The 27,369-nt window shown below is 50.7% G+C and overlaps 1 protein-coding gene across 2 annotated transcripts; it reads right to left on the reverse strand.

Moving 5' to 3' along the window:
• Positions 1-26,810, reverse strand: BOK (BCL2 family apoptosis regulator BOK). Of its 2 annotated transcripts, none has more exons than XM_069083358.1 (5): positions 26,288-26,810; positions 25,321-25,543; positions 20,324-20,452; positions 7,142-7,305; positions 1-1,416 (listed from the first exon to the last, which is right to left on the reverse strand). In XM_069083358.1, exons 2-5 carry the CDS (start codon positions 25,541-25,543, stop codon positions 1,291-1,293), a joined length of 642 nt encoding a protein of 213 aa, XP_068939459.1. In that variant the 5' UTR covers positions 26,288-26,810; the 3' UTR covers positions 1-1,290. The 2 variants fall into 2 exon arrangements, with proteins under 2 accessions (XP_068939459.1, XP_068939460.1); XM_069083359.1 differs by lacking the exon at positions 26,288-26,810 and adding an exon at positions 25,763-26,093.
• Between the last annotated feature and the right edge of the window lie 559 nt (positions 26,811-27,369).

Below are 27,369 nucleotides of genomic sequence, written 5' to 3' on the forward strand. Positions count from 1 at the left end.
TTCTTTTTGGATTCATCCATTCATTCCATAAAGTTTATTAGGTAACTACTGGGTGCCAGGGTCACAGAGAAAAATGCTTGCATTCCACTCAGAGATATGTTACCCAAATAAGAAAATGCAAGATACCAGATAATCTGAAGGGGGTGGGGGTTCTCAGAACAGTGGGGATCAATCAGTCAATCAACCAACAAGCATTTATTAAGCACCTACTATGTGCTGGGTGCTGGGGTCTAAAGGCAAAAGTAAAACAGTCCTTGCTTCCATTCCACTAAGAGGATTCCACATTCACACACATAAATAAATACAAAGTCAATCAAGGGTGAGAACAGTAACAGCTGAGGGGGGAGGAAAGGGTCAGGGAAGGCCAGGAAGGTACAGAATCTGCAAGGGGTCAATGAGGAAGGAGTGCATCCCACACACAGGGGCACAGCTTGTGCAAATGCACAGAGGTGGGAGATTCGGGGGAAAGACGAAATAGTCCAGTTTGGCTGGAGTATAGAGGCATGATGAGAAATCATGTGACTATGTCTGGAAAAGGGAGAGATGAAGAAATGCTCCTCCCTCCCTTCCTTGGAGAGATGGGAGACCACGGCTGCAGAATGCTGCATTAGACTGCAGACACTTTCACTTAATGTCAATTCATTTTACTTAACTGATGGTCTCTACGCAAAGGGAAGGTTCACGGGCTGCAGGCAACTGCACATACTTGTGATGTGAAAACAGAAGCCTGGCTAAGGGACGATCGCCGTGGCCAGAGGGAGCCTCTGAGGGGTCAGGAGGGAGGGACGGCCACGGTCAGCCCGGGCGCTTGGGAAGCCTTTCAGCGTGCTACCTGAAGGAGAGACTGGAGACCGATTACCCGATCCCAGGGAAGGGGGCGAGGACCTGCCACCCGCTGAGTGTGGGGCGGAGAGGGGAGGAGAAGGAGGCTTTACAAAGAGAAGGTGACCACTGACACCACAGGAAGGAGGAGAGAAACTCCAGCCAGAGGGCCGTGGGGCAGAGGAGACGTTCCAGCAGCGGAGAAGCCGGCCGGCAGCTTCCCAGCATCTCCCGGCTGTCTCCCTCTGACATCTCTCGGCTGGGAAGGGTAATGAGATCCTTCGAAGGCTTGCTCCCAGGTGGAAACAGCCACCTGTGCCCAAGTGAAAGACGTTTTAGAGCCAGCTGGAGAGAGAGAAGCACTTTCCCTGATCCTTCCCCCCGCCAGAGTCCGGGATGCGCCGGGACAGCCCTGCTCTGGCTGGGGAAGGGGAGCCCTGGCCCCAAGGCCCAGCCGACAGCAGGCATTCATCTCTCTGGCAGCAGGACGAAGAAGATGGCCTTCAGGAAGTGACCGAAGCTGCAGAGGGCGGCCACGAGCCAGTGGGATCGCAGGCTGGGGTCAGTGTTCACCACACACTTCATGATGTCTGCCTAGAAGGGAAAGAGAGCAAACTGGCTTATGACAAGACCCCAAGCCCTGGCAGCAGATGAGGGGGGGAAGGGGGCAGTGGGGAGGAGGAGTGGGGCGGGGGGGGGGAGTGGGGAGAGGGGGACGCGCACCGTCTGCCTGGGAGATGCTGGGAAACAGCAGCTGATGCCTCCTGCTTGCCAGGTCCCTCTAGACGGAGTGGTATTTCCTTTAAAAGAATCCACGAAGGCACCAGAGCCTAGGCCCTAGAGGGAATTGCTGCTGGGAGAGAGGGAGCCAGAAGAGAGACATTCTATTCTGCCTTCTGAAGGCCCAGTGGCGCTGGGGCAGGAGGCTGAGCTGAAAAGGCCTATCTGGGCTGCCGGGTCCTCATCTGGGAAACAGCTGCTGTCAGACCGCCCCCACCGGGAACTCACAGGAGCTCTCCTTCCTTAAGGACTCAGGGCAGAGCTCTGAGACTCTCTAAATGACCATCCCCTCCCCTCTCAGGGTGGGATCAGAGGGCCTGGGCCCCTTCTGCCTGTCCCAGCAGGCCCTGCCTGAGGAGGGGCCTTAGAGCTTGTCCATAGAGCTGGTGGGCACCTAGAATGGGGACATGGAGCCCGACTTCAAGTTCCTCAAGGGCTGATCCGAAACAGAGGTCAGAGAGAGGCAGAGTTGGCCCAAACAAGGACCTTCCTAGTCAGAGCAGGGAGTGAGCTGCCTATCCCTGCAGATCCCTGAGCGGAGGGTTGAGGGTCTCTTGTTGGGAGGCTGACAAGAAGAGATTCCTGATCAGGCACCAGACGCACCAGTGGGGTTCTAAGTTCCTCCCAACTCAGAAATCCTGGTTTTCTTTAGGATTCTAGCTCCAGAATGAGAAGAACTTCCTCCCTCATTTTACAGATAAGGAAACTGAGGCCCAGGGAGGTCACATGATTTTCCTAAGCGTCAGAGCAAGGATTTGGATTTCTGCCTCCCAATCCCTCCCTCTTCCCCTGGCCACACGCCAGCCCCTACCTGTAAGATGCCCTCCCCACCTTCCTCTTCCTTCTGCTCCTCCCTGTCCTCTTCGGTGGCTGTGAGCAGCTGCTCTGACATGTCTGCACCCTGCAGCTGGCTCCCGGGCTTTCCTCCCAGAGTGCAGAGACACTTGGCAGCACCCCCAGAGGAATGCTTTGTGCCCACAGCCGTAGCTGGGTGCTGGGTCTTGGGGAATGGCGTTTAGGGTATGGATTAAAACAAGCCACTAGCCCTGCTCCCCCTGCCCTGGCTTCCACCCAGCTTGGCTATTTCTTCTCTTTCTGGCCTGCTTGTTTAGAAAAGCAGCCACAACAGACTCCAGTGGGGATGCCTTAGCTTTCTTTCCTTTGACCCAGCAAGCCCCCAAATCTGGAACCAGAGTAAAGGAAGCTGATTGGGAGAAAATAAGGAGCTCAGAAGAGGTGGCTCCTGGGCCAGACTGCTAAGCAGGGCCCAGAAGGTTCTTTGGTGCAGGGATGGGCCACCTGCCTGACGCCCCAATTCCTGCTCCTTCTTTGGGACCAAAGGGCCCGCTCAGTGGAGCTGGAGGGGATGGTACTCTTCCCCAAACACTAGGGGCCATAAATGCTGTGCTGAAGGGAGGGCTGAGGTCACCAGCTCTGGCTTCCTCCGTTTCCTGATGGAAAAGCCAAGGGGTCACTGAAGTGGTAAGTGGTAGAGCCAGGGCCAAACCCAGGTCCTCTGGCTCTAAATGCAGCCCTCTCTGGCCTCCTCCATGTGGAGGGAAAAGGGGCGAGGGTACTGAACCTGCCAGCCAGGAGCCAGAGAAAAGCTGGGTCAGACTTGGTACAGGGATGTCTGCATTTCCACATGGTTGGTAAGGGGGGGGGGGTTAGGAAAGGCCACCAGGAGGGGAGATCCCTGACTCAGGCTTTCCTGATTCCCTAGCCTGCTTCCTCATAGCTGAACTATGCCGGGAGAATCCTCAGGGAAGGCCATTTACTGACCCCTGGCTTCGTGGGTGGGGATGAGGGTTTGGCCTCCTGGCAGCTGAGCGGGTCACAATGAGTCAGTCACAATGAGAACCCACGCTCAGCCTGTGAAATACTGTCGTCCTTGGGCTGGGAAGGGTCACAGCAAAGAGGGGACGTCTGGGCAGGGGATCAGATTAGGCCCTTAGCCAGGGGTGATGATGGAAGGCCAGGGTCTGATGAGGTGCCTAGTGACTACTGTATGTGTGATGGGAGGGACTGGGGGCCACGGATGGGTTGGACTGTTTGAGGTCCCTGAGATCTTGTCACCTGCAGGCTTAAGGTGTCACTGGCAAAGAAGGGAGGAAAGAGGAGGAAGGAATAGTCACTGCTAGCATTTCTATAGCCCTGGAAGGCTTGCAAAGCCTTTTACAGATAGGATCTCCTTTGATCCTCTAGATGACCTGGTGAGGAAGGAAGGAAATAAGCATTTACATAGGACCTGATGTGTGCCAAGCTCAGAACTGGCTACGAACTTTGTCTTCCCAACAATCCTAGAAAGCAGGCACTAAAATTATTCTCATTTGACAGATGTGGAAACTGAGGCAGGCAGGGGTTAAGTGACTTGCCCAGGATCACACATGTAGTGTTTGAGGCAGTATTTGAACTCAGCTCTTCAGGGCTCAGCTGCCTTTCTTGCTATTTCCAGAGGTGGTGAACTATGGATATGAAACACTGCATACAGTCAGACTTAGCTGAACTGCTTCTATTCTCTTTTTTATTCTTGGTGACAAGTGATGGCTCTCTAGGGACAGAAATGGAGGCGAAGTAAAAAATATATCAAAAAATTTCAAGCAGAAATGTTGAGAAGTAGCAATGAGATAAATAGTCCTCGAGTGGAGACAGCTTTGTTGACCTGGCCACAGGCAGTGGGATGGGGCTGGGTCTCAGCTCTTGCTAACGCCTAGCAGGATGAACCAGGGGGTTGGGGGTGACAGGGTGGTCCTGCAGCAATTAAGACCTTCTGCTATCAAGGCCCCGGGGCAAACCCTGGCCAAGGCAGTGGCACTCTGGGCTAAGGCCAAGGCCAGTGACCTGTCAGGCCCCAAAGATGCCCTGGCCGAGAATCTCTCCCAGCCAGCCCCAGCACCATCAGCAGGAAAGTCCAGAGCAGATGTGTGCACATTTAGGGGGCAGAGTAAAGAGGGGAAAAGCAGGGACCTGGCAGGAGCTCCCCTGGTGTGTGAGAGGAGATGCCTTGGCCCAACCTCAAGGCCACTCACCTCACCACTGCCACAGTAGGCCCAGGGCAATCCCAGGGGAGGAGTCAGGCCTGCTGGCTAGGAGGGGCAGGGAGAGCCCATAACCTGGGCAGGGGATCTGAGACTTTGACCCAGGTGCCAAGCCCTAGGAGAATGGGCTTCCTGGGGAGGAGGGCATCTTCACTGACATGGTCTAGAGAATGGTCTCATCCAGGGGGTCCACACCTTCATGGGGTTGGGGTAGGATGTGGGGCCCAGCAGAGGCAAAGGGAGTCCAGTCAGGGGTCTTAGGAGGAGCTAGGCGACCTCCTTCCTAACCCACCTTCACTGACCTGTGGCCCTCAAGTGGAGAGTCTGCAAACACAAACCCGGGGAGAGGATAGAAAGGTCGCTGTCAGCAGAGGTCAAAGGAGGAGGGGAAGGTTAGGCTGCCTCCTCTCCCCCACGACTGCAGCCATGGTGGAAGCTCTCAGGCCTCTTCCCCAACTCCCGTGGGTGCCAGGACTCCTAGCTGTAGCTGCAAGGGCAGGGCACCATCTCTGCTGACCAAGGGGTGCCACCTTACAGGGGAAGGGGCTGGGCAGGGACAGAGCTGCAGGCATCTCCAGTACTGAGGAGACTGGTGGCTAATACAGCAAGCAGGAGCCCTGGAGGAAGGGGCTTCTTGAAAGCACCAAAGCTGATGCCCAGCCGCAGGCAGTGCCCAGCAAAACTGTCCACAGCCTGTGACCCTCGCTGCCCGGAGGCACAAACACAAGAGCAGCTCAGCCCCCTTCTTTCACAGATGAGAGACTGAGGCAGAGAGAGAGTGAGAGAAGGTGACTTGGCCAGGGTCACCCAGATGCTGTGCCACCACGGCGGAGTCTGACCCTGGCCTGCCCCCTTTCTCCTGGTCTCTTGTATCCTGGACACTCTAGTAACTGTGGTCACCTTTCCCTGGGGGCGGCATTGGGCCGGAGGGCGACCTTTTCCCTTCCTCTGGTCTCATAGGCTAGGCCCAGGAATGCCTTCCTCTCATTTTCCTTGCCTCATTAGGGCAGGATGCCGAGGGCGGCCATGGGCAGGGCCCTTTGTGAGCCGTTCCCAGGGACATCCTTCAGCCCTGGGAGGGGTTGCCGGGAGGAAACCCTACCATGCATGGGCAGGGAATTCTCGCTGAGCAGAGGGAAATCCTGGGTAATGACTGGGGTGTGCCCAAGGAAGGTGGGGTCCTGCTCAGCTGCCAGGAGGCCAAACCCTCATCCCCACCCACGCAGCCAGGGGTCAGGTAAGTGGCCTTCCCTGGGATTCTCCTGGCATAGTTCAGCTGCTTCTAGAGGAAGCAGGCTAGGGAATCAGGAAAGCCTGAGTTCAGACCTGTGATATCTGATAGCTGGGCCCCTAGGCAGATGACTTCATTTCTCTGGGCCCCATCTGTAAAGGGAGGCTCCCTGTGTTAGACCAAAGCCCTCCCCATTCCTGCTTGGGGGCGTGGGGGTATTTGTCAGCTCCAGCAAACACTGCCAGGCAAAATGGGCATTTCCATGTCGTCAGAGGAAGAGGTAAGCTTTGGGCCTCGGGTATGGGCAGGTTGCTTCGCTAAGTATGCCAGTGAAATAATAGCATAGGCCAAGCCTTCCTCTTCCTGACGTCCGGGACACCACAGTCCTCCAGACCCTCAGGCCTCATCCCCAGCACAATATCCAGTCTGGGGCCCAGGCCTGTCGCCCTGCCTTCTCTCCTCCAGCACTGCTATTAGACTGGAGCTCCTGGAGAGAAGAGACTGGCGTTTGCTTTTTATCCCTAGCCCTCGGCAGTGCCTAGCACACAGTGGGCTCTTAATAAATGCTTATTGACTGACCCCTGATCCCTAACAAGAAGCAGCGGTAAGCAGAATGATAGACCTGGAATCAGAAGAGGGGCTCAACAATCATTCAACCCAACATTCTCATTTTACAGATGAGGAAACTGAGTCTCAGAGAGGGGCAGGGACTTGTCCAAGGTGACCGAGGTAGTAAGCATCAGAGACCCTGTCTCTGGCTCTTCAGCCCAGCTCTAACCACATTTGCTCTCAGGACCCTCAGTTGCCATGACCAGATCTTGACCCCTGAGGCTGGGGGGAGAGGAAGTTTCCATTTCCCAGCTCAATCCCACTTCAACACTAAGGGCCTGAGAAGAGGGTCTGGAGAGGAGGAAATCAGGCAAGCCTTGGAGCTGATAATCAGACTCAGCTGGCAGGCCGGGTGGGGGCCTGGGCTGCAGGGAGGTGTGTGGCCAGAGAGCTGCCTCTCAGCCTTGAGACAGGAAGAGGTTGCTTGGACGCAGGAGCTGGGGGGTCGAGATTACAGAGGTCAGCAGCGAAACAATGAGAGTGGGCCTGGAGCACCTGCTTGCTGCCCCAAGCTAGGCCGCCACCAGCCAGGCTTCCTGTGCCTTTCATGCCCCACCTTGCACAGGCTGTTGGGGCTTTTGTTTGCTTTGTTTCCATTGTACAGGGTTTGTTTTTCTAAAAATAAGAACGCGCACACACACACACTCTGAACGTTCCTTACCCATCCTCCTCGTCTCTTCAGCCACGTCACCAGCGTCTTCCTCACAAACTCTCCCAGGCAGTCCACAATGGTGTGCACCATGGCTGGTTGGGCCTGCCTCACACAGTCCACGGCTAGCCCCGCTGCCACGGCGTAGAGGGAGACCACTTTGCCCCACGTTATCCCTATAAAAGAAGAAAGGCCAGTGTTCCTTAGCTCAGCTCTCCTCCGGGGACCATGCCCCTTCCTCTCTGACCCCAGGGACTGTTGGGATCTTCCAGCTATCTATGGAGTTCAAGGGATAAGATTAAAGATCAGTTCTTAGTGCAGGAAAGGCCTCAGAGGTCATGGCGTTCTACCCCCTCATCTTAGGGGGCCACGGGCAGGCTTCAGAGTGCTCTGGTCATGGCCATAACTCCCATTTCATAGTGCTTTAAGGTCTATGCAGCCCTTCCTCTCGAATCCCCTCTGAGGTATTCATTCATTCAGCATTTGTTAAGCACCTACTGTGTGCTAGGCTCTGTGAATAGGAAAATGACAGGATTGTTAGATTTCAACTTCACAAACTCAGGGAGATGAAGTAATTTGTCCAAGATGGCGCAGCTAGTGTCAGAGCTGAGGACTGGTGTTCTCTCCTCTCCACAGGGCAGAGCAAGGGTTCTTGGCTGGGGGGTCCCCAGACTGCCAAGGAGCCTGTGGACAGAGTCGAGGGAAAGGGGTCTATGAGCTTTGGTGGGGAAAAAAATGCCATTTTTGTGTTCCTGACTTCAGCTTCCTTTGTAACCTAAACATTCAGAGAAGGGCTGGTCCGTGGGCTTTCCCAGATTGCCAGACATGGGGATCCAAGCCAGGTGAAGGCAGCGGGGCATGGAGGGAGACAACATCTCCATCATTCCTTCTTTTCTCCCCCCCCCCCACCCCTTTTCCTATATTCCCTCAAGGCGCCTGCTTAGCCTTAGGCCTGTTTCTGGTCCTCCCGGGCAAGGCTCCAAAGGTTGGCCTAATGCTGACCTTGGGCAAACATTAACCGAGTTTGATAAATGGCCACATCAGAAACCTCTTCCTCTTTGCTCCCCGACCTCCCACCCAGAGCTGCTAGGGCAGCCTCAGCCTTATCCGTACTTCCCTCCGCCCAGAAACTTGGAGCAAGTGTTTTTACCCTGGGGTCCAGCCAGTGCTGATCTCCCCAGTGCCTAGGACTGACCACCACTCTTCCCTCTGACTCCACACACACACACACACACACACTCACACTTACTCACGCTCACACACACTCACACTCACACACTGACACACACTCACACTTACACACACACCTTGTTTCCTGGAACAGCCTGGGGCCTCATAGCACAAAACCATAAGTAGAGAGTTTGGGAGGGGGATTAGAGGAGAGGGAGGTGTGTTTTGTAAGAGGGCAATCAGCTCGTTAATCTGGCTCCCCACCCAGCCTCCTGTGGGCCAGCGGCAGGGCAGCTGCTCCGGGGCCCTCCCAGATCCAGCTTCCCTGACCTCCCCGCCTGTGATCCTCATCAGAGCAGCACCCCCTCACTGAGAGGGCTCAGTGTGATCTGGCCCAGCCAGGCTCGGGACCTTCCTTGGCCTGAGGGGGTGGGGGGTAAGAGTTGGGAGACAAACTGAAACTCCTTCCCAGTTTTTTCCAAAGCCCAATCAGGTCAGTAGAAAGGGGCTTAGGGTGATGGTGAGTATCTCTATGGCCAGGCAGGCAACTGGGGTTTAACTCCTTGATAGAGAATAACAGACTTTTTGACCAGGCAGTACTTTATAATGGAAAGAACACTGGATTTAGAGTCAGATGATGACTTGCAGTTAGACCATAGCTCATGTGGAAAAGACAGGCTTGTGGTCCACTATCACCCCAGGGTCTTTTTCAGTAGATAATGTGACTTGGGAGATAAAAGAACTAACAGACTCTTGGGCTCCAGAATGGGGGAAATGACAGCTCCTCTGCCCAGTCAGACTATATTGAGTTAGTTCTGGGTAGTGTATATTAAGGAGGACCTTGGCAGGCTGGAGCACATTGAGGGGAGGGGGGATTACGAAGACTGATTGAAGGAACTGGGGGATGTTCAGCCAGGAGAAGGCAAGGACCTTCACTCTGGTTCACAGAATCCCAGGAGCACAGATTCTGAGATAGAAGGAGGTTAGGGAGATGAGAAAATGGTCAGAGAGAGCTCTGTTAGTTCCTAAGATCCCATCATTGGGATCTTATGAATATTGAGCCTAGGAGGTATCTGAGGCAGGTGTTCTGAACCTAGTGGCCAAAGACTCTCACTGGGGCAGAGGACAGCTTTCAGGGGACCCAGGAACTTGGATATGGAAGAAACTGCATCTTTATTTCAGTAGGACTGAGTTCCTTTCTACTCTGAGGTGTTTTATTTTATGCATTTACCACATGCTTCCATGGGCTTCAGCAACTGACTGCCCAAGGGGTCAAGGACACAAAAAGGCTTAAGAAGTCTTGACCTAAACGGCCCTCATTCTACATCTCAGGAAGCACTGAGGGACCCAGTCACTAGCCCAATGTCACAAGGCAGATTAGAACCCAAGTGTGCTGGCTCCATACCTCATATGGAATGCCCGGGCCAGGCCTCCTTTGCTTCTGAGCCTAGGGACCGCCCAGAGCTGAGCCAGGTGAAGGCCACCACTGGCCATGCCCAGCTCTCACCTCCACTTGGTAGGACGGCTTGGCTCCCAGTGCACATTCCTCCACTCCAGCCTCTCTTACCTCCCTGGCTGATACTAAGGCAAGGAGCCACCCAGGGTTTAGATATCCACAGTTAAAGAGATTAACTCTCCTTTGAAAGTAAACATTCTTCTCATAAATGGTTATGCTAGGACAGCCTTGGAGACAGAGATTTTCTGCTTAGCCCAGCCCACCACACAGGCAGCCATGGCCCACCCCAATGGGGAACAGGGCCTCTCCCAGGAGGTGAGGACCAGGCCTGCCCTGCCTGGGGCCATGCCCACCATGGGTAAGGTAGGAAGGTTCCCCCAAGAGCCACCAAGGCACCTGCTGGGGGAAACTTGGCCTTTCTACATCCATCCTTCCTCCTGTCTCTGAGGGTCGGTGCCCAGAGCACGGTAGGCAAATAGGTGCTGATGAAGAATCATTGATAATGTTAACAACAGCAATAATAAATGTTAATCAGTAATGACAAACACATGATCAGTTGGTCATTCTGAGAATTCATAGGAATCCTCTGTTTCAGAGCCTAGAGACACAGACCTCTGAGCCCATCTGGCCCATGCTGAGCCTGAATAAGGATCCACATTAAGACTAATAATAGCATTTACAGGCAGCAGACAGAGAACATTCTCTGTTGGCTCATTTAATCCTTCTGCCCCACAAGTGACCAGCCTCCAACTTCCCACCTCCCAAGACAAAATCTATGCTTTCATTGTACAACTGAGGCCACTGAGTCTCTGGCTGAGGCCAATGGGACTGTCACGTCATCTCACCTTATTTTCCTCATCTGCAAAATGGGAACAAAAAGTATGAGCCTTTTGTAAAGCTTAGCTTGCTTGTGTGACCCTGGGTAAGTCACTGAACTTCTCTGGGCCTTTGTAAAATAAGGCTGGCCTCTGAAATCCCCTCTGGCTCTCAGGCTGTGACCCTGATCCTACAGTATAAAAATCTGGGTTGCTATTAGTGAAGAAGAGTTACTAATGACACACAGTCTAGATAAGGAGTCTCATTAACCTGGTAACAAGGCTGGGAGCCCAGATTTTCCCTCCTATGGAGCTCCAGCCAGCACCAAGGGGCTCAGCTGATGGATTGAATGTGCCAGGGGGTCTCGAATCTCTTGGACTCACCAAACAGGCCCTGACCCTTCCTCCTGCCCATCCCCAGAAATACAGACCACGGGAAAACAATGTATAGAGGGGCCAAGAGCTGATCATCCTGGGTTCAAGTCCCACCTCTGACCTGTCCGACCAATGGGATCTCGGACAGGCGATTTCACTTCCCTGTGCTTTGTTTCTTCATCTGTAAAATGGGGGGAAGGTGGACCAGATCCCTCTTCAAGCTCTATTTACAGAGAAAGGTTTAAATAAACCACATCTGGAGGAGGTGGGAACCCCAACCGACCTCTCACACAAAGAGGAATCTCTGAGGCTTTTTTGAGGGGAAAGAATGAGAAAGGGAGACAAAAGACGTCTCTACTTCGCGGCAGTTGGAGCACCAGGCCTGGAGTCAGGAAGACTCCTCTCTCTGAGTTCAAATCTGACCTGACTCAGACATTTACCAGCTGTGTGACCCTGGGTGAGTCACTTCACCCTGTTTGTCTGTTTGCTCATCTGCAAAGTGAGTTAACTTCACATTGACTTCCAAGCAGCTTGTGAAAACACTGAAGCCAGTTCTCTCTGCCTGTCCATCTGCCTGCCTGCCTGTCTGTCTGTCTATTAAGGCGAGGTCTCCCCATCTGGCTCAGGCAGGAAATTCAGAGACTATTCACCGGTCCAATCTTTCTACTGATCAGTGCAGGAGTTGTGACCCGGTCCTTTTGTGACCTGGGCTGGTTCACTGCATAGGCTACCTGGTGACCTCCCACTGCCAGGGCCGCCATTAATGCTGAGTCTAGGGCAGACGCCCACCGGAGCTCAGGACTCCTAATTCTCAGCTAACCCTGCTTGGCCCCTTTGTAGAGTTAAAAGCTGTAGCACCACTTGGATTTCAGTTTTAAAAATAACAGGTCACGGTGATTCTCCCTCTGACAACTGACAATCTGCAAAGAGCCACAGTTTGTGCATGTTTAGCCTGGAGAAGCCATGCTAGTTATCTTCAAGTACTAGAGATGTCCTGAGGAAGAGACACTGGCCTTTCCTTCTTGGCTCCAGACTGGTAACTGGGAACAAGGGAGCATTCTGCAAAGAGAACAATTCAGGCTTAGGGTAAGGAAAAGCATCTACCAATTCCAGAACCGTGCAAAAATGGAATGTGATGCCTGGAAAGGCAATGAGCTCTCCATCCCCAGAGGTCTTCAAAGCAAAGGCTGTGTAACCACTTGTCAGGGATGGTACAGAAGGATTTCTGCTCAGGTGAGAAGTCAGCTCTGGACGAGGGAATGTAAAACCACTCCAGTATCTCCGCCAAGAAAAGTCCATGGACCATATGGTCCTTGGGGTCACAAAGAGCTGGGAAAGACTGCATGGCTGAACAACAACGTGAAGTAGCAAGCCAGTCCCCAAATCCCCTCCCAGCTCTGAAATCGGGAGTAGCAGGTCGCCCAAGACGAAGCACCAAATACAAGTACAAGAAGAGGCCTTTCAGCCTCTTCGTCTATAGGGGGGCGTTGCAAGAGGAGGCGAAATTGGGGGGTGCAGGTTGGAGCAAGACCACGTCTTCCACCAGGTAGAGCTCTCCACCTCTCAGGGTGCTGAGTTCCCAAAGGGTCCGATCGGCAAGAAAGCAATTCCCAGAGTAATCAGTGGGTTCTGCTGGACAGGGTCACAAAGGAAGGGGGAAGATGATGAGGGCAGAGTGGTCATGGAAAACTGAAATCCTTTTAATAGAACACCAGATGCTCTATTCTTGTGAATCTGGACTCTCTGGGAGAAGATGTTCTATTTCTCTCAGTTTAATGACTGTCTTTTAGACTTTGCAGAATCTTGGCATTGGCAGGGACCTCAGGGGCTAGCTAGTCTAACCTTAACAAGCAGGCTCCCTCCAGTCTCCCAGACAAAAGGCCATCCAATTCCCCCTTACACTGTTCCTCCTTTGTAGAGCTAGGGGGAAGCCACTGCCCACACCTCTCATCTTCGGGGGAGGGGGGGTTCTTCTCCAAGTTCATTTCCATTAACTCCCTGGCAAGAAACAGCATTTCTTAGGTTGATGGTGAATGATGAGAGTTCTCCCATTTTAGCTCATATCAACAAGGATGATCCACATCAGAGTCCATCCATATCCATTTCTGGACATGGACTCTGTTCACTCCCATTTACCTGTTATTTTCAGAAGAAATCGCTGCCTGAAATCACTGGAAAGTCTTTGATGAGTCCAGCTGGCCCCTTTCTACCAATTCAGTATCTTTATTTGGGATCTTCCCCTCCCTTGCTGGCTAGCTGTAGCTGGCCAGGCTGCACAGAGTTGAATGATTTTCTACTGACTTCAGAAAATGAGTACAAAGCTGCTGGGAGGCTGGAGGTGGGGGACAGCAGCCTGCAGAGAGGAGAACAGCCTGCTGGAGGGAACAGGGCCAAGGAGTCAGTCCTTGGCATCTGAGGGTTGGAGTCCAAAGGATGAAAGAGGATGCAACTTCAGCAGCAGGGGCAGTGGGATGAAGGAAGAGGGGTCCAGAAAAAGCCGAGCCCAGATCTGCCCCGAGAATCCCTCCCCACTCCAGAGCAGGGAGTTCCTGAGGCCAGCCCGTTGCCCAGATGGCTCCCCTGCCACCCGTGGTTTTCTTCCTTCCTCTATCATGGTATTCTACCCTTGGGTTTTTCAGCTAAAATATGTGCACATTATGTATGCCCATAAATACAGCCAGTCTCCCAAGCCACTCTGGGAGCCCTGTAAGGGGTCCTCTTTACTTCCTCCAAGGGCAAAGCAAAGGTGGGCATAGAGGTGTGGCTGTTGCCCAGCTGGAAGAGTTGTCAACGAGCTGTACAACAGGAAAAGAAGGATGCCATTTCACTTTGCAGCCTTCGACCCAATGAGCCCCGTTCTTGGTCTCTATTCCAAGGAGGCTCTTGATTGGCTAGGGAGAGGAGGAGGAATGGCTCCTCGTAGGTCGCCTCCGATGTTAGTCATGGTTGTTCTGTTGGTTGGTATATGTTTTTGCCTATATGTTTTCATTTTTTGCCTTCTCAATTTGTTCTTAGGGAAGGTTCAATTTGGGGAGTGTAGGGTGGGGCAGGAGGAATGATGCCCTGAAAATACAGTGATATGAAAAGCTAAGGCATCATTAAAATCTGTTGTTTTTAAAAAACAAGAAAAATAAATCCCTACCTGTAACAAAAGATTACTAGCAGTACTATTTGTAATAGTAAGAAACTGGAAATACAACAAGAATAATCACTATTATTTATATAATACTTCTGAACTGTCAAAGCAGACTACACCCATGATCTCATAACAGCAAGAGGCAGAAGATGGAGCACTGGAAACAGTCAGGAAGACCTGAGTTCAAATCCTGCCTCAGACACAAGTTATATCGCCCTGGACAAGTCATTTGTTTTTCTCCACCTCAATTTTCTTATCTGTAAAATGGGTATAATAACAGCAACTTACCTCCCATAGTTGTTGTGGGAGTAAAATGGGATATTTGTAAAGTACTATGTAAATGATAACTTAGCTAACTAAAAACCTCCATGGAAAAGGCAACTATAGTAGGAATTATTGTCTCTAACAGAGAAGGAAACTGAGGCTTTTAGTAATATTTTCAGTCTAAAGAAGTTTAGGAATAGAGACAAAGAGGTCTGTGGATACTGGAGGTAGAACTGGCCAGGAGCATACCATAGCAGTGGGGAGCTTTCCAACACCCAGGGATGGAGAGGGGGCTGAGACAGAGCACAGGGGCAGAAAGAGAACCGAAGGGACCCCTGAGCTAGGGCTGGGAGCAAGAATGGGTGTCGTCTGGCAACTCTATCACCCAAGACCCAGTGCAGGCTCACAGGGTAGAGGAGGGCAGTTGCAGGCTCCAGACCCTGCTGAGGACTGAGCACAGAAGAGATTCCAGACACTTAGCTGTAAGGCTCTGAGCCCAGGAACAGAGACTAAACTCAGATCCAACCTTTTGTTCTGCGCATGGACCTGCAGTGGAAGAACCAGGCAGGAGACCAAGACTAAGACCAAAGAGGAACCATCAGTTCTGTCCCTCTGAACCTGCAGAACCTCCCAGGGGCTAACAGCAGCTGAATCTTTCAGCAGCCTACAGAAACTCAACTATGCGCAAGCCAACAGACCTCACTTGCAGAATTCAGACAGTTCAGACAGACAGGGTAGTGAACTGACCTCTCCCCAGACCACACCATTTTGGAAGCACCGAGAACTAGTGGGCTCCTACACTGAGCTGTGTAAGCAGCAGAAGGACAGAAAAGGACAGAAGCACAAGTCAGATATCCTCCCACCTCAAACCCCCAGCAGAGCCCAACACTAACATAAAGTCCAAAGTCAAGAAATAGGAGAATGAAGTGTAAACAAAAAGAGAACCCAACCCAAGCAATAAAGAGCTTTCGTAGTGACAGGAAAGCTCAAAACACAAACTTGAAAGCATCTTATAAGTAAAGACTCAAAGGAAAATACAGATTGGACACAAGTACAACAAGATTTTCTATAAGCTATGAAAACAAGTATTAACAGCTTGACAAATGAAGTACAAAAGCTTACTTGAAGAAAATTGCTCTTTAAAAATTAGGATTGGCCAAGTGGAAGTTAATGATTCCATGAGACATAAAAAAAATTAACACAAAGTCAAAAGGCTAAAATAAAATAGAAGAAAATGTGAAATATCACATAGGAAATATAACTGACCTGGAAAATAGATCAAGGAAAGATAACTTAAGAATAATTGAACTACCAGAAAGTCATAATAAAAAAGCCTAAACATTTTATTTCAAGAAATTATAAAGGTAAACTGCCCAAATCTCTTAGAATGAAAGGACAAAGTAGAAATTAAAAGAATCCACAAGTCACCTCCTGAAGGAAACCCCAAATTGAAATTTTCCAAGTAGAGGAGAAAATACTGCAAGCATTCAGGAAGAAAGAATTGAAATACCAAGGAGCCAGTCAGGATCACACAAGATTTGAATAGAGGGCTTATAATACATTATCCCATAAGGCAAAGGATCTAGGATTACAACCAAGAATAACCTACCCAGCAAAATGAAGTACAGTTCCACAAGGGGGGAAATGGAAATTTAATGAAATAGAGGACTTTCAAATATTCCTGATAAAAAGACCAAAGCTGAGTAAAAAAATCTGATATTCAAATACAGCACTCAAGAGAAACTTATAGGTAGATATAAGTGAAAAATCATAAGAGACTAAACACATTTAAACTATTTAAATTTCTATACGGAAATATGAAACATATAATCCCTCAAAATTTAGGGGAGATTAACTAGGCAGAGGGTTTGGATGTGACTCTGTTATGTTTATATAATCTCAAAACAATAATGGAAGGGTGGAGAAGAAGGATGAATTGGGAGAGGGTGGGAGGAAGAAGCATTTCTATGTCACCCACAAAACCCAGCAGGAAGAGACAGAAAGAGAAATTCCATTTAAAATAACTACAGACAGTAAAAAATACTTGGGAATCTACCTGCCAAGACACACACAGGAACTATATAAATACAATTACAAATCACTTCACACAAATAAAGACTGACCTAAATAATTACAGAAATACTAATTGCTTGTGGGGAGGTCAAATCAATATAATAAAAATGACAATATTACCTAAATGAATTTACATACTGAGTGCCATGTTAATCAAACTACTAAATAATTACTTTATAGAACTAGAAAAAAATAATCTGGAGGAACAAAAAGTCAAGAATCCACAAAGGAATCGGTGAAAAAGAGAGTGAGAAGGAAAGGGAACCAGCAGTACCAAATCTCAAACTATACTGAAAAGTTTTAATCATTTAAACAATCTGGTACTAGATATGAAAAAGAGAGGTTGATCGATGGAACAGATTAGGCACATGATATATAGAAGTAAACACAATATACAGAAGAATATAGTAAACTAGTGTTTGAGAAATCCAAAGATCCAAGCTATTAGAACAAGAACTCATTCTTTGATGAAAACTGGTGGAAAAACTTAAAAACAGTCTGACAGAAAGTAGGCACAGACCAACATTTCATACTGCCTACCAAGATAAACTCAAAATCAGTACTCGATTTTAGAAAGGGTGATCTAAGCAAATTAGTGGAGCATAGAAGAAATTATCTATCAGATAACAAGAAGGAAAAAGTTCAAGTCCAAACAAGAGATAGAGAGGTTTGCAAGAGTTAAAATGAATAATTGTGATTATCAAATTAGAAAGATTTTGTACAGACAAAATAATTGTGACCAAAATTAGAAGCAGGAAACTGGGAAAAAATCTTTGCCATAAGTTTATCTGATAAAGTTCTCATTTTGAAATGAGAAATAAAATAAGGAAAATCAAATTTCTAAGAATAAGAACCATTGATAAATTGATAAATATTGATTGATATTTAAATATTCAAAGGGAATTTTCAGAAGAGATCAGAGCTATCAACAGTCATATGAAAAAATGCTCTCAGTCATTAATAATTAGGAAAATGAAAATGGAAACGACTCTAAGGCTATAAATTGCAGAGAAGGTATTTATTCACAGTGGTAGAGAAGTTTCCTCACCTGGGAGTGTCCTGTACAATGAAGTTGCCCATCCAACTTCTCTCCCAGTCCTCCTGTTCATATTTATAAATACCTATATTTCTAAATACTTAAATACCTATATTAATGGCAGTGGGGAAAGGGGAAAATAAGCACTTATTAAGTGCCTACTGTGTGCCAGGCACTGTGCTAAGTGATTCACAATTATCTCATTTGATCTTTAGAACAACCCTGTCATTATGCCCCTTTGACAGTTGCAGAAACAGGCAGAGGTTAAGTGACTTGCCCAGGGTGACACAGCTTGTATCTGAGGCTAGATTTGAACTCAGGTTTTCCTGACTCCAGGCCCACTGCTTCTAAGTCAAAACAAAATACAGATCTTGAAACAAAAATAGATGCCCAACGAGGTTTTGCTCAGGATCTGTGCACAGCTTTGCCAGGAAAGCACAGTTTGATTTCTCTCTCTCTCTGTCTCTCCTCTGGTTTTCAATCAATGTTTTAGTGTCTAAGTGTGTGTGCCTCCCACTGTCCAGTCAGGTTACAATAAGGAAAGTAAGAGAAGGTAGAAAAGGAATAAAATTGCATGTTGCTGCTCAAGCATGTGGAAACTCTTCATGGATTTTATGCCACAATCACCCCTTTTCCGTGCATGGGAAATGAAAGACATTGATAGGGAAGGAATACTGATAGATGCCAGTTCTTCCAGGCCTAGTGACCTTAGTCAGAGCAGAGGAAGCCCTGGGGATGGCAGCCTCAGGCTGGACAGCTGGCCCTGGCCCTCAGCCAGCTGGAGGCCTGGTACCTGGTAAGGAGCCCCACACACATTCCCCAGGATAAGCAGAGGCTTCCTGGCCACACCCTAGAGAGACAGATCAGAAAAGCTCTGCTCCCTGAGTGCTATTATTCTCACTCCAGACCCTGGCCCCTGCTGGCTCAGGCCCTCCTCAGAAAAGAACAGAGCTGAAAATCTGTCTGGAGGGGATACGAGGCTGTGTGCTTCCCTCCAGGCGAGCCAACCTGTTTCTCAGCTGCTGGGGCATTTTTAAATGCCTCTAGGAAGCCAATGAGGGCTGCCAAGCAATCCTGGATGGATTTTTAACGGCCGTTCTTGGTGCCTCAGTCAGGGAGCCTACAAGAGGCTGACAGTATCAGGACAGGATCAGGAGAGCCCGGCATCTCCAAAGGCATAGTTTGGGGATCTACTCTTGATTCAACATCCAGAATTCACATTTTAACAAGAAAAAAAAAATATGTGAATGCATGAGATTTGGCCTGAGTCAGCTATTTACCGGGGGCCAAGTACTTGGCCCCCCCGAGCCCCCCCCCCCAAAAAATGAGGGGCTACAGAGAGGAGCTGCCCGGTGGCGCCCTCCTGGGGAAGGAGACTGACCCATCCTCATTGGGGAGCTCAGTCTCCCTCAGGAGGAGGGGATGCCTCCTGTCCGTCTCTCTCATTTCCCTTTCAGTTCTAAGTACTATGGGATCGCTTTTTTAAGTTTTAGTTTTTGCTCCTAAACAATGATCTTTATCGTAGGGTGGAAGTTCCCTCCATCACCGCCAATCAACGATTGGTCTGCAATTTACAACTTCACTGCGCTGCCTGAGACAGAGTTGAGTGACTTCCCTTCCAAATGTCACCCAGCTAGGATGCGTCAAAGGTGGGCCTGGTCCCCGAGTGTTTCTGGATCTGAGGCTGCCCCTCCATCCACGGCCTAGCCGTGTCCTCAGCCGTCCACTCAGGCCACTCTGCAGCCTGTCATCCAGCAGCCACCGCACTTCTCCCCAAGTAGACCAGCGCCTTCTTTACCAGATCTCCAGAATTTGTGCCCCCAGGCCCACCCTCCCCGCACAGTTAATCCCAGTTTTAGATCTCCTGACTTGGGACTATCTTGGTGACTGAATATAAATTTCTCTGGGCTGCTGTAGCTGGCCTCTACCAGATGAAATCAAGCTTCCAATCTAGGGATGTGCCGGTAAATGTTTAACAACCGGCACACTTTAAAGTTTAATATACATTACTAACATTTCCTCCAGGACTTTCTTAAGTCTGGGTGATCCACAAAACAATCCACCCAGCCTGGATGGGTAGCGTTGCTCACATGGAAAATGGAACAGTCGGTTCGCCTGCGCTAGTAGCGGCTGGCTCCAGCACGGCCCTTTATCACAGCCAACCTTCCGCCAGGCCATCGGCCCCTCCACCAGGTGATGACCCGCCCCTGATGCTACGTGCGATCGCTCCCCCTCCCCCTGCTGTGAGGGAGGGTCATAGGCGCATAAGGTGATGGGGAATCTGGAGTCAGAAGGGCCTTGGACCCCCTTTTCACTTTAAAGATGAGGAAACCAAGCCTAGGAGACGGCTCTGAGGCGGGATTTGAACCCAGGTTTTCCGGCTCCGCAACTGTTTTCTAATCTAATCAATACCACTGTTGTTTCTGGAAAGAGCGAATCAAAAAACCGGCCCTGGGGCCCCGCTCCCGCTGCCCGCCTCCGGCCCTCTGATTTTGTGTTTGCATCGCCGCCGGGGATTGGTTAGGGCTCATTAGTAACTAGCATAAGCCTTGATAACCGCTAGCTCCATCGCACGCTTCATCCATTCATTCGAACACGCACGCACGCTTCTGTTCAGGAGAGGCTCCCGCTCCCGAAGATGCGACTCGGGGCTTGTCTGTGCCCCGAGTAATGGATGAGGGCGGCCTCCTCCCTGAGATGACAGGTCGCCATCCCACCTGAGGATCTGTAACCTCCGAGAAATTTACGCAGGCCACGGGAAGATCATCAGTGCCGCGCGCGCGCCCCGCCCACACAGCCCGAGCACCCCTCGTGGCCATCCCACGGGGAGCGGCCCCGTCCGTTCCCCCCCCCCCCGCCCCCCATCTACCTGCGGCGAAGATCTGTGTGGCCACGGCCAAGAAGGCGTCGGTCACCACTGTCTCTGACTGTAGCGAGATGTTGAGTTGTCGAGCGATGTTCCGGTAGACGTTGGGCCGGATATATTCCAATTCATCCCCTGCAAGGAGACAGATGGGAATGAGGAGATCGACCTGCCACTATCCCCTCAGCCACCCCAGCCTAGGACTCCCGGGGAAAGAGTCCCAGGTGACCAAGAGTTAGCACAACTTTGACACATGGGGAAACTGAGGCCCGAAGGTTGAAGGGAGAATGCTGGGCTTGGAGGCAGAGGACCCAGGGTCATTCCCAGGCTCTCCTTGTTTTCTCCTTTGAAAAATGGAGCCTTAATGGTCCCTGAAATCAATTTATAGCATATAAATTGATTTCAGGTGCCCAGGTCCCCGTTCAGTCCAGCATCCTTCCCATTTCTCTGCACAGCCTTGGGGATGCAGAATGGAACAGATGCTCCCTGTCCCATACATTGGAGCCCCCAGTGGGATAGGGGGTACTTACTCTGCCAGGCCATCCTGGGAGGCACAGAGCTTTCACTTTTGTTTCCAGCCTGAGCTCCTCCCTCTCACTCTCTTATCCAGCCATGAGAAGAGACACCCCAGATCAAGGTTTCCCCCTACCCTCTCTCCCCCGGGTCTAGTGACCAATCAGGTCTGACCCAAAGCCAGACCCAGATTAGGGTTTGAGGCCAGAGTTCCATATAGCTTTGTGGCCATCGATAAATTACCCCGTCTTGGGTCTCAATTTTCCTATTTATAAAATGAAGGTCTTGGAAGAGAGCACCCCAAGAAGGAATCCCCTTGGGGGAGGTAGTGGGTTCCCTATCTCTGCAGGTCTTCAAGTAAAGGTTGGATGACTATTCTTGATCAGATATAGGTGGGATTAAGAAAATCCCTCCAGATTCAGAGATTCTGAATCTATCTCTAGAAATCAGTTCTTAACTCTGGGGGATCACAGACGGCTTTGGAGGTCTGTGGAAGCCTATGGATGGAGCCCTTCTTAGAATCCCGATGTGAAATGCATAAAATAAAAGGAAAATGAAGATTAATGAAAATAAAGATGCCACTTTTTTCCCCATTTGAGTTCATAGACCTTCTGACCCCTTCATCTGTTGACAGAACCCTCAGGGATCTGTGGACTCCAGGTCAAGAACCCCTAGCTTGGATGGATTCCTAACTAAGGTCCCTCACATGGACAGTCCATGAACCAGGATCTCACTGATGTGGACCCTGAAAACCTTTTCGTTACTCATTCCAGCAGGGTCACCACATTCCGAGTTCCCTTCTGTCTGACCTGGAATCTATGAAGTTGTAAGTGACATGAGACCTTAAGAGAGCTTCCGAACTCCTCCAACCTGTTCTTTCAAGTGTGAGATCTCTTTGTCCTCTCTCTAATTATGTCGGCTCCCTTTGAGGAAATAGCAGCCTCGGGATTTGAACCAGTCTCTCTGGCTCCATATTCAATACTCCATCCATGCCATGATCTTGCCTCCAACTTATGTCTTTATTTCTTATTTTTATTTTATTTATTGATTATCATTAATTAATTTAAAGTATTATTGTATTTCTTATATTTTATTGATGCTTATTAAGTTTGTAATGAAATCTCTTGGGGTCTAGGCCTGTGATTTTGTTGCTGTTGGGAGCACCTAGGTGAGGAAACTTAGTCTGCTAGTGCATTTTGACCACAGAGCTTACCCAAAAGTCTTCAAGAGTCTTCTGGATGTTGGATTGTTAAGTGATTTGCCCAGGGTCACCCAGGCAGGATATGTCCTTGAACAAAAAAAAGTCTTCCTGACTGAGGTTGGCTCCTCTAATAAACATTTTTAAAAAGACCACTGATATCAGCAAGTCTGAAGATGCCAAAACCCTGGGATATCTGGCCAGCACCTCTGAAGACACCAGATCTAAAGGGACTGGTCATCTGGAATGACCAGCCAAATCAACCAGATGGAATTTAATAGCGACAAATGTTTCTCTCTGCTCCTAGATTTAAAAAATCACCAGCTCCTGGAGAAGGAGGTGGGAGTGGGGGAAGGGGAAGGGCATCTGGGGAAAGGCTGGAGAAGGAGGTGGGAGTGGGGAAAGGGGAAGGGCATGGGGAAAGGCTGGAGAAGTTCTAACAATCGGCCCTGCCCAACAATGGAATGTATTGCTTTGTAAGGTAGTGACCACCCCATCTTTGGAAATACCCTAGTCAAATGACCATTTGTAGAGAAAGCCTGACTTCTCAAGGGAGTCCTAAGCATCACATATAACATACATCCAGGGGTGTGCTGAAGTCAGCTAGTCCTGGCTCCTGAGAACCAATGATTTCATTTTCAGCGGGAGTCTCAGAAATAGGCAAACTTTATGAAATCAGGCTAAATTTATTGTTTCGCTGATTGTCTTAACTTGAGAAAGCCACCCAGAACATGTTAATAAATGCGGATTAAATTTAGAAGTCAGGTGGCTGTATGACTTTAGGCAAGTCATTTAATCTCTATGTATCTCAGTGTCCTCATCTGCAAAATGGGGACAAGCCGAGATTAATATCTGTCCATCTTTTTGGAGAGTGGCCAGCACACTCCTGTGTAAAACCAGCATTGATAGAGCACTTTGAAGCTCACCAAGGGTTTATTTACAGACAGCATTTCATCGAAGCCATACAATAACTTGGTGAAGTAAGAAATCTAAGCATTGCCAGCCACTCCATTCTACAGATGAGGAAACTGAGGGACAGAGAGATTCAGGAAGGATTTGAACTCAGGCTCCTCTGAACTCACTCCACAGGTACTGACTGAGTGCAAGTCTCCTGTGTTAGGCAAACCACAGAGGCCCTCCGAGCAGGCTAAGAGCCTGGAGTGGGGTCACTAGTCCTGGGCCTTCATGGGAAGTGTGGAGAATTTGGAGGGAATCCAAAGGAGAGCGATTAGAACAATTACTGAGACTAGAAATAGACCCTGGGAGAAAAAGTGAAAGGAAATGGGGTCATTTCACATGGGGAGGGGGAGTTGAGGATACTGGAGTGTGTGAGGGCACAAGGGGCTAGCCTCCCCTCCCACCAAGGTCTGGGCAAGAGGAAACAGGCTGGGGGGTGGGGAGGAGCGGTGAGGCTCTGCATTAGACATAGGGGAAAAAAAACCCAAATCTTTGCTTTCTTAAATGCCTGAGAATCACCGGATGCAGCATCTAGGGAGGGCTGGGAACCTCCTTTTCTGGGGATTCTGAAAAAAGCAAATACTCTTCAGGTCACCCCTGGGTCTGGTTCTCTTCTCCAGGCCTAAAAAGTGACTGGCACAAAGTAGGCACATAAATGCTTGTCAATGGATTGATTAATGGGGGCTCCTTGGTGCCACAGCGCCCAAAGGGAGCTAATAGGAAGAGAGAATATTATAAAGCATTTTGCAAATGAAAGTGCTCCTGAACTCTCAGAGTCCCCTCTCTGGAAGAGGGTACTTCTTGATTCTCATTTCTGATTCTGTCCCTCTAGTCTGTCCCCCCCACCCTGACTTAGGGCGGACAGCAGGCCTGGGCACTAAGGCAGAGCAGCAGCAGATGCCAGGCTTGGGCCTCCAGATCCAAGGGAAAGAGGAGAAGAAGCAGGGGGCCAGCCAGGAGGGACTAGGCCCCAGGGGTTCTGAGCCGGGGAGCTGAGCAGACAGGCAGGAATGAAGAATTGTTGGGGCAAGCTCAGCAGCTGGTGGAAGGGGAAAGGCCTGAGCTGGAAGGCAGGAAGGCCTCTAAGGAATCCTGAGGAAGACCGAGCTGACTCAGCTCCCCAAAGCCCAGATACTGCCAGAAACCAAAGAGAGGAGCCAGCTGGCCCTGTGCTTTGGTGGGGGACAGAGTGTGAGCCGCTGGAGGGCAGGGACAACATCACTCTTTGTCCTTGTATTCTGGGCCCCCAGCACAGTGCCAGGAACATTCATTGGTCCAGAAAACTCCCAGGTGAGGAAATTACCTCTTCGGATTTAGATTGGCCCCTTGTCTGAGACTCCATGAGAGCCTGTGTGCCTCTGTCAAATTCACACAGTCAGTCTGTATCAGGGGCAGGATTTGAGCACGGCTCTTCAGGACAGCACATAGTAGGTTCTTTGTTAATATATGCTTGATTGATTAGAATATAAACTCTGTGAGGACAAGGACTGTTTCATTCTTTGAGCCTGTAGGCCTAGTACTGCTTGGCACCTAGTAAGTGCTTAATAAATCAATCAATATTGATAAATGCCTACTCTGAGCCAGGCTCTGTGCTAATCACTGATCAATGTGGTTACTGAATGCCCTCCCAGAAGCCCTGCCAGTTCTGTTCAGAAGCTGCTCTGCTGGCAGGGTCAAAGCCTGGTAAAGCCATGTAATGGAGCCAATCCCTGCACTTCTGGGACCTGGGTCCTCCTCTCCCTCCCTAGCCCACGATGTAACAGGCTGGCTCCATCACAGACTGTGATGGGACTCTCCCCAGGCATCTCTCGATGTCCTGGAGAGTCCTAGTCATCCAGGATGCCCCACGGAGGCTCATCTGCTCTCTTAGTGTAACTATGGGCAAATGACTGCCGTTTTCTCTGGGCCTCAGTTTCCTCACCTGGAAAAATGACCTCTCTGGTTCCTTTCATCCCTGATCCTAGTTAGTAGCAGAGTAAGGATTTGAACCCAGGCCCTCTGACTTTAAATTTAGAGTCCTTTCCACATTGTTCACATTGAAGCAGCACCTTTTGGTCTACAAGGTGCATTTCTCCTGACTGGGAGATGTCTTATCCCCATTTTACAGAAGAGGAAATGGGGTGGGGGGGAAGGGGAAGGAATGTCTTAAGTGACCTGCCTCTGCTCACACCGGAGACCAGACTTGAACGCCGCCCCAGACTCCAAGCCCACTGGGGTGGCCGTTAGCCGGAGCTGTGTGAAGGTAAGGGAAACGGGCCCATTTCTCAGGTTACAACGGAGTCCTCTCAGCATCGGAGAGATGCTGGCGCCTGCCCCAGCTGCTGCCCCCACTCACCCAGCCGGAGCAGAATGCTGGAAACTTCGGCCAGCTTCCCGCCGGGCGTCGGCGCTTTGTACTCGGGCTTGCTCCAGACCAGGCCGGCCCGGATGAGCCGGGAGTGGATGTATTCCCGGCACAGGGCTTTGGCCTGGGACACCAGCTCTTTATCGCTGGGGGAGCGGTCAAACACCTCCATCACCTCCGCAGCGAACACTGAGGAGCGCCGAAGAGCCTCCATCTGTCAGGGAGAGAAAGCAGCCTGAGGCCGGGGGCTCGCTGCGCGCCTCGGGGGACGCGGGAAGGAGGCATCCTGCCTGGGAAGGTGGAGACTAAGCTGTTTTCTGCTAGGTTAGGCCACGGGACGAGCCGAGGACGGCCCCCTCTCACCCCACCCTCTATGATTCATCCCCTGCTCTCTCTGCCCGGGCTCCCTCGGCAAGTGCCAGGACCGACTAACCTAGAAGCGCCGAAGGAGGGGCCGAGCTCCACCGGGGGGCAGGGGGAGCCCTAGGAAGATGTCTGGGGGTGCAGAGAGGGGAGCGCCTTCAGAGGAGAGCTTTGGGAAGGAAGGCAGACCCCCTTGGCTCCGAACAGCGGCTAGCGCCCAGCCGGATCAACTGAGTTCAAAGGACAAAAATCAGGAAATCAGCCAGTGGCTCCGGGTTCCAAGGCCAGTCCTTTCAGCTGCCCAGGTGGACGGAGAGCCGGGGTTCTGGCTGGTGACCCACGTTATAACCTGGGGCTGCTGTCACTCGGTGACAGGACTTCCACTGGAGACGCCCAACTCAGCCCAACTGGCCGTCTCTGAGTGTTTGCTCTCTCGTCTGGCGCCCATCTGGTTTCTGGGGTTACCAGGACGCAGGTGCAGCCCCGGCCCCGGGACCAGGTGAGCCCCCAGGCCCCTCACCCACACAGGGGAGGGGCTTTCAGGTTCCGATCGTCGCGTTTCCCCACCCTCCAGCGGAGTAACCGTGCGGCTCACCTCTCGAGTTGCATTTTTTTCCCCCGCTGCAAAGATGAAAGATAAACCTCGGTTTCAAGGGCTCCTGCTCATCTCCTTCCGTTCACACAGACACGAGCACAGCCACACGTCTCCTCCGCCGCCTCGCGGAGGCTCCGCGGGTCTTCGCTGGCTGGCCCCGGGGGGGCCTGGGAAGCTCTCCCTGGCTCTTAGCGTCTCTTGACCATCCCACGTCCTTCTGGCTCCTACACAGACTTTCTCTAGTCAGAAAGACACGCAGACAGACAGACAGACAGACAGACGGTGTCAGGGAGAGAAAGCCTTCTAAGGAAAATGAAATGAGTAGGAGGCGGAGTCAAAGAAGTCGGTTAGAAACCAGGCTCCCCTTTCTTCTCTGTCTTAAGGAGGAACCAGCTAGTTACTGTGATTGATTAAGGGAGAATGGCCCTAGTGTTCTCCACGGGGAGGGGGTGGCCTCCCAAGCTCGCTTCCCCCTCTTTGAGCCTCTTTGCTTTTCCTGTAAAACGAGGGGGCTGGCCTCGGAGATCTATTCTTTATCTAGAAATAGGAGACTAAGGCAAAGTCCCAGAATCTCAGAGTGGCCAGGGACCTCAGAACCCATCCGGTCCAGCCCTTCCCCAAAACAGAATCTCTGAGAAATGTCTCCCTGGAAGACAGAGCCAGAAGGAAGCCTGGAGACCAGCAGATCAAAGGCTCTTGTTTGGGGCGGGACGAGGTGGGCCGGGTGTCCAGGGCCACGCAGCTTGTAAGGTGGAGGTGGGGTTTAAACCTGACGCTTTCTGACTTGGAGGCCGGTGTTCTGCTACTCTGCACTACACCTGGAGATGATGCAAAGGAGAGAACGGAAGAAAACAAGCACGTAAATGCCGGAGAGGGACCTTGGCCATCGGCCTGAGGGCTTGGCCAATATTCTCTCATTTGATTCTCACAACAGAGCTGGTAGGTTGGTGCTGATCTCCCCATTTTACAGTTGAGGAACCTCCAGAAGTTAAGGGACTCTCGGGTTTCCCACAGCCAGTCAGTGTTAGAGGACGAATTTGAACTCAGGTCTTTCTGACTCCCGGTGCAGAGACCACCCCACT

This window comes from Petaurus breviceps, unplaced genomic scaffold (assembly GCF_028583685.1).
Source record: "Petaurus breviceps papuanus isolate PSGF00001 unplaced genomic scaffold, PetGlider_PUasm1.0 173, whole genome shotgun sequence".
In the NCBI taxonomy this organism is placed as follows: domain Eukaryota; kingdom Metazoa; phylum Chordata; class Mammalia; order Diprotodontia; family Petauridae; genus Petaurus; species Petaurus breviceps.

Excerpts from the sequence above, each read along its gene's own strand:
- BOK (XM_069083358.1), bottom strand. The coding sequence starts at position 25,543 with ATGGAGGCTCTTCGGCGCTCCTCAGTGTTCGCTGCGGAGGTGATGGAG. Across the intron at positions 20,453-25,320 it reads CAGCATTCTGCTCCGGCTGG|GGGATGAATTGGAATATATC; the intron begins GTGAGTGGGGGC and ends GTCTCCTTGCAG. Across the intron at positions 7,306-20,323 it reads CACACAGATCTTCGCCGCAG|GGATAACGTGGGGCAAAGTG; the intron begins GTAGATGGGGGG and ends CTTCTTTTATAG.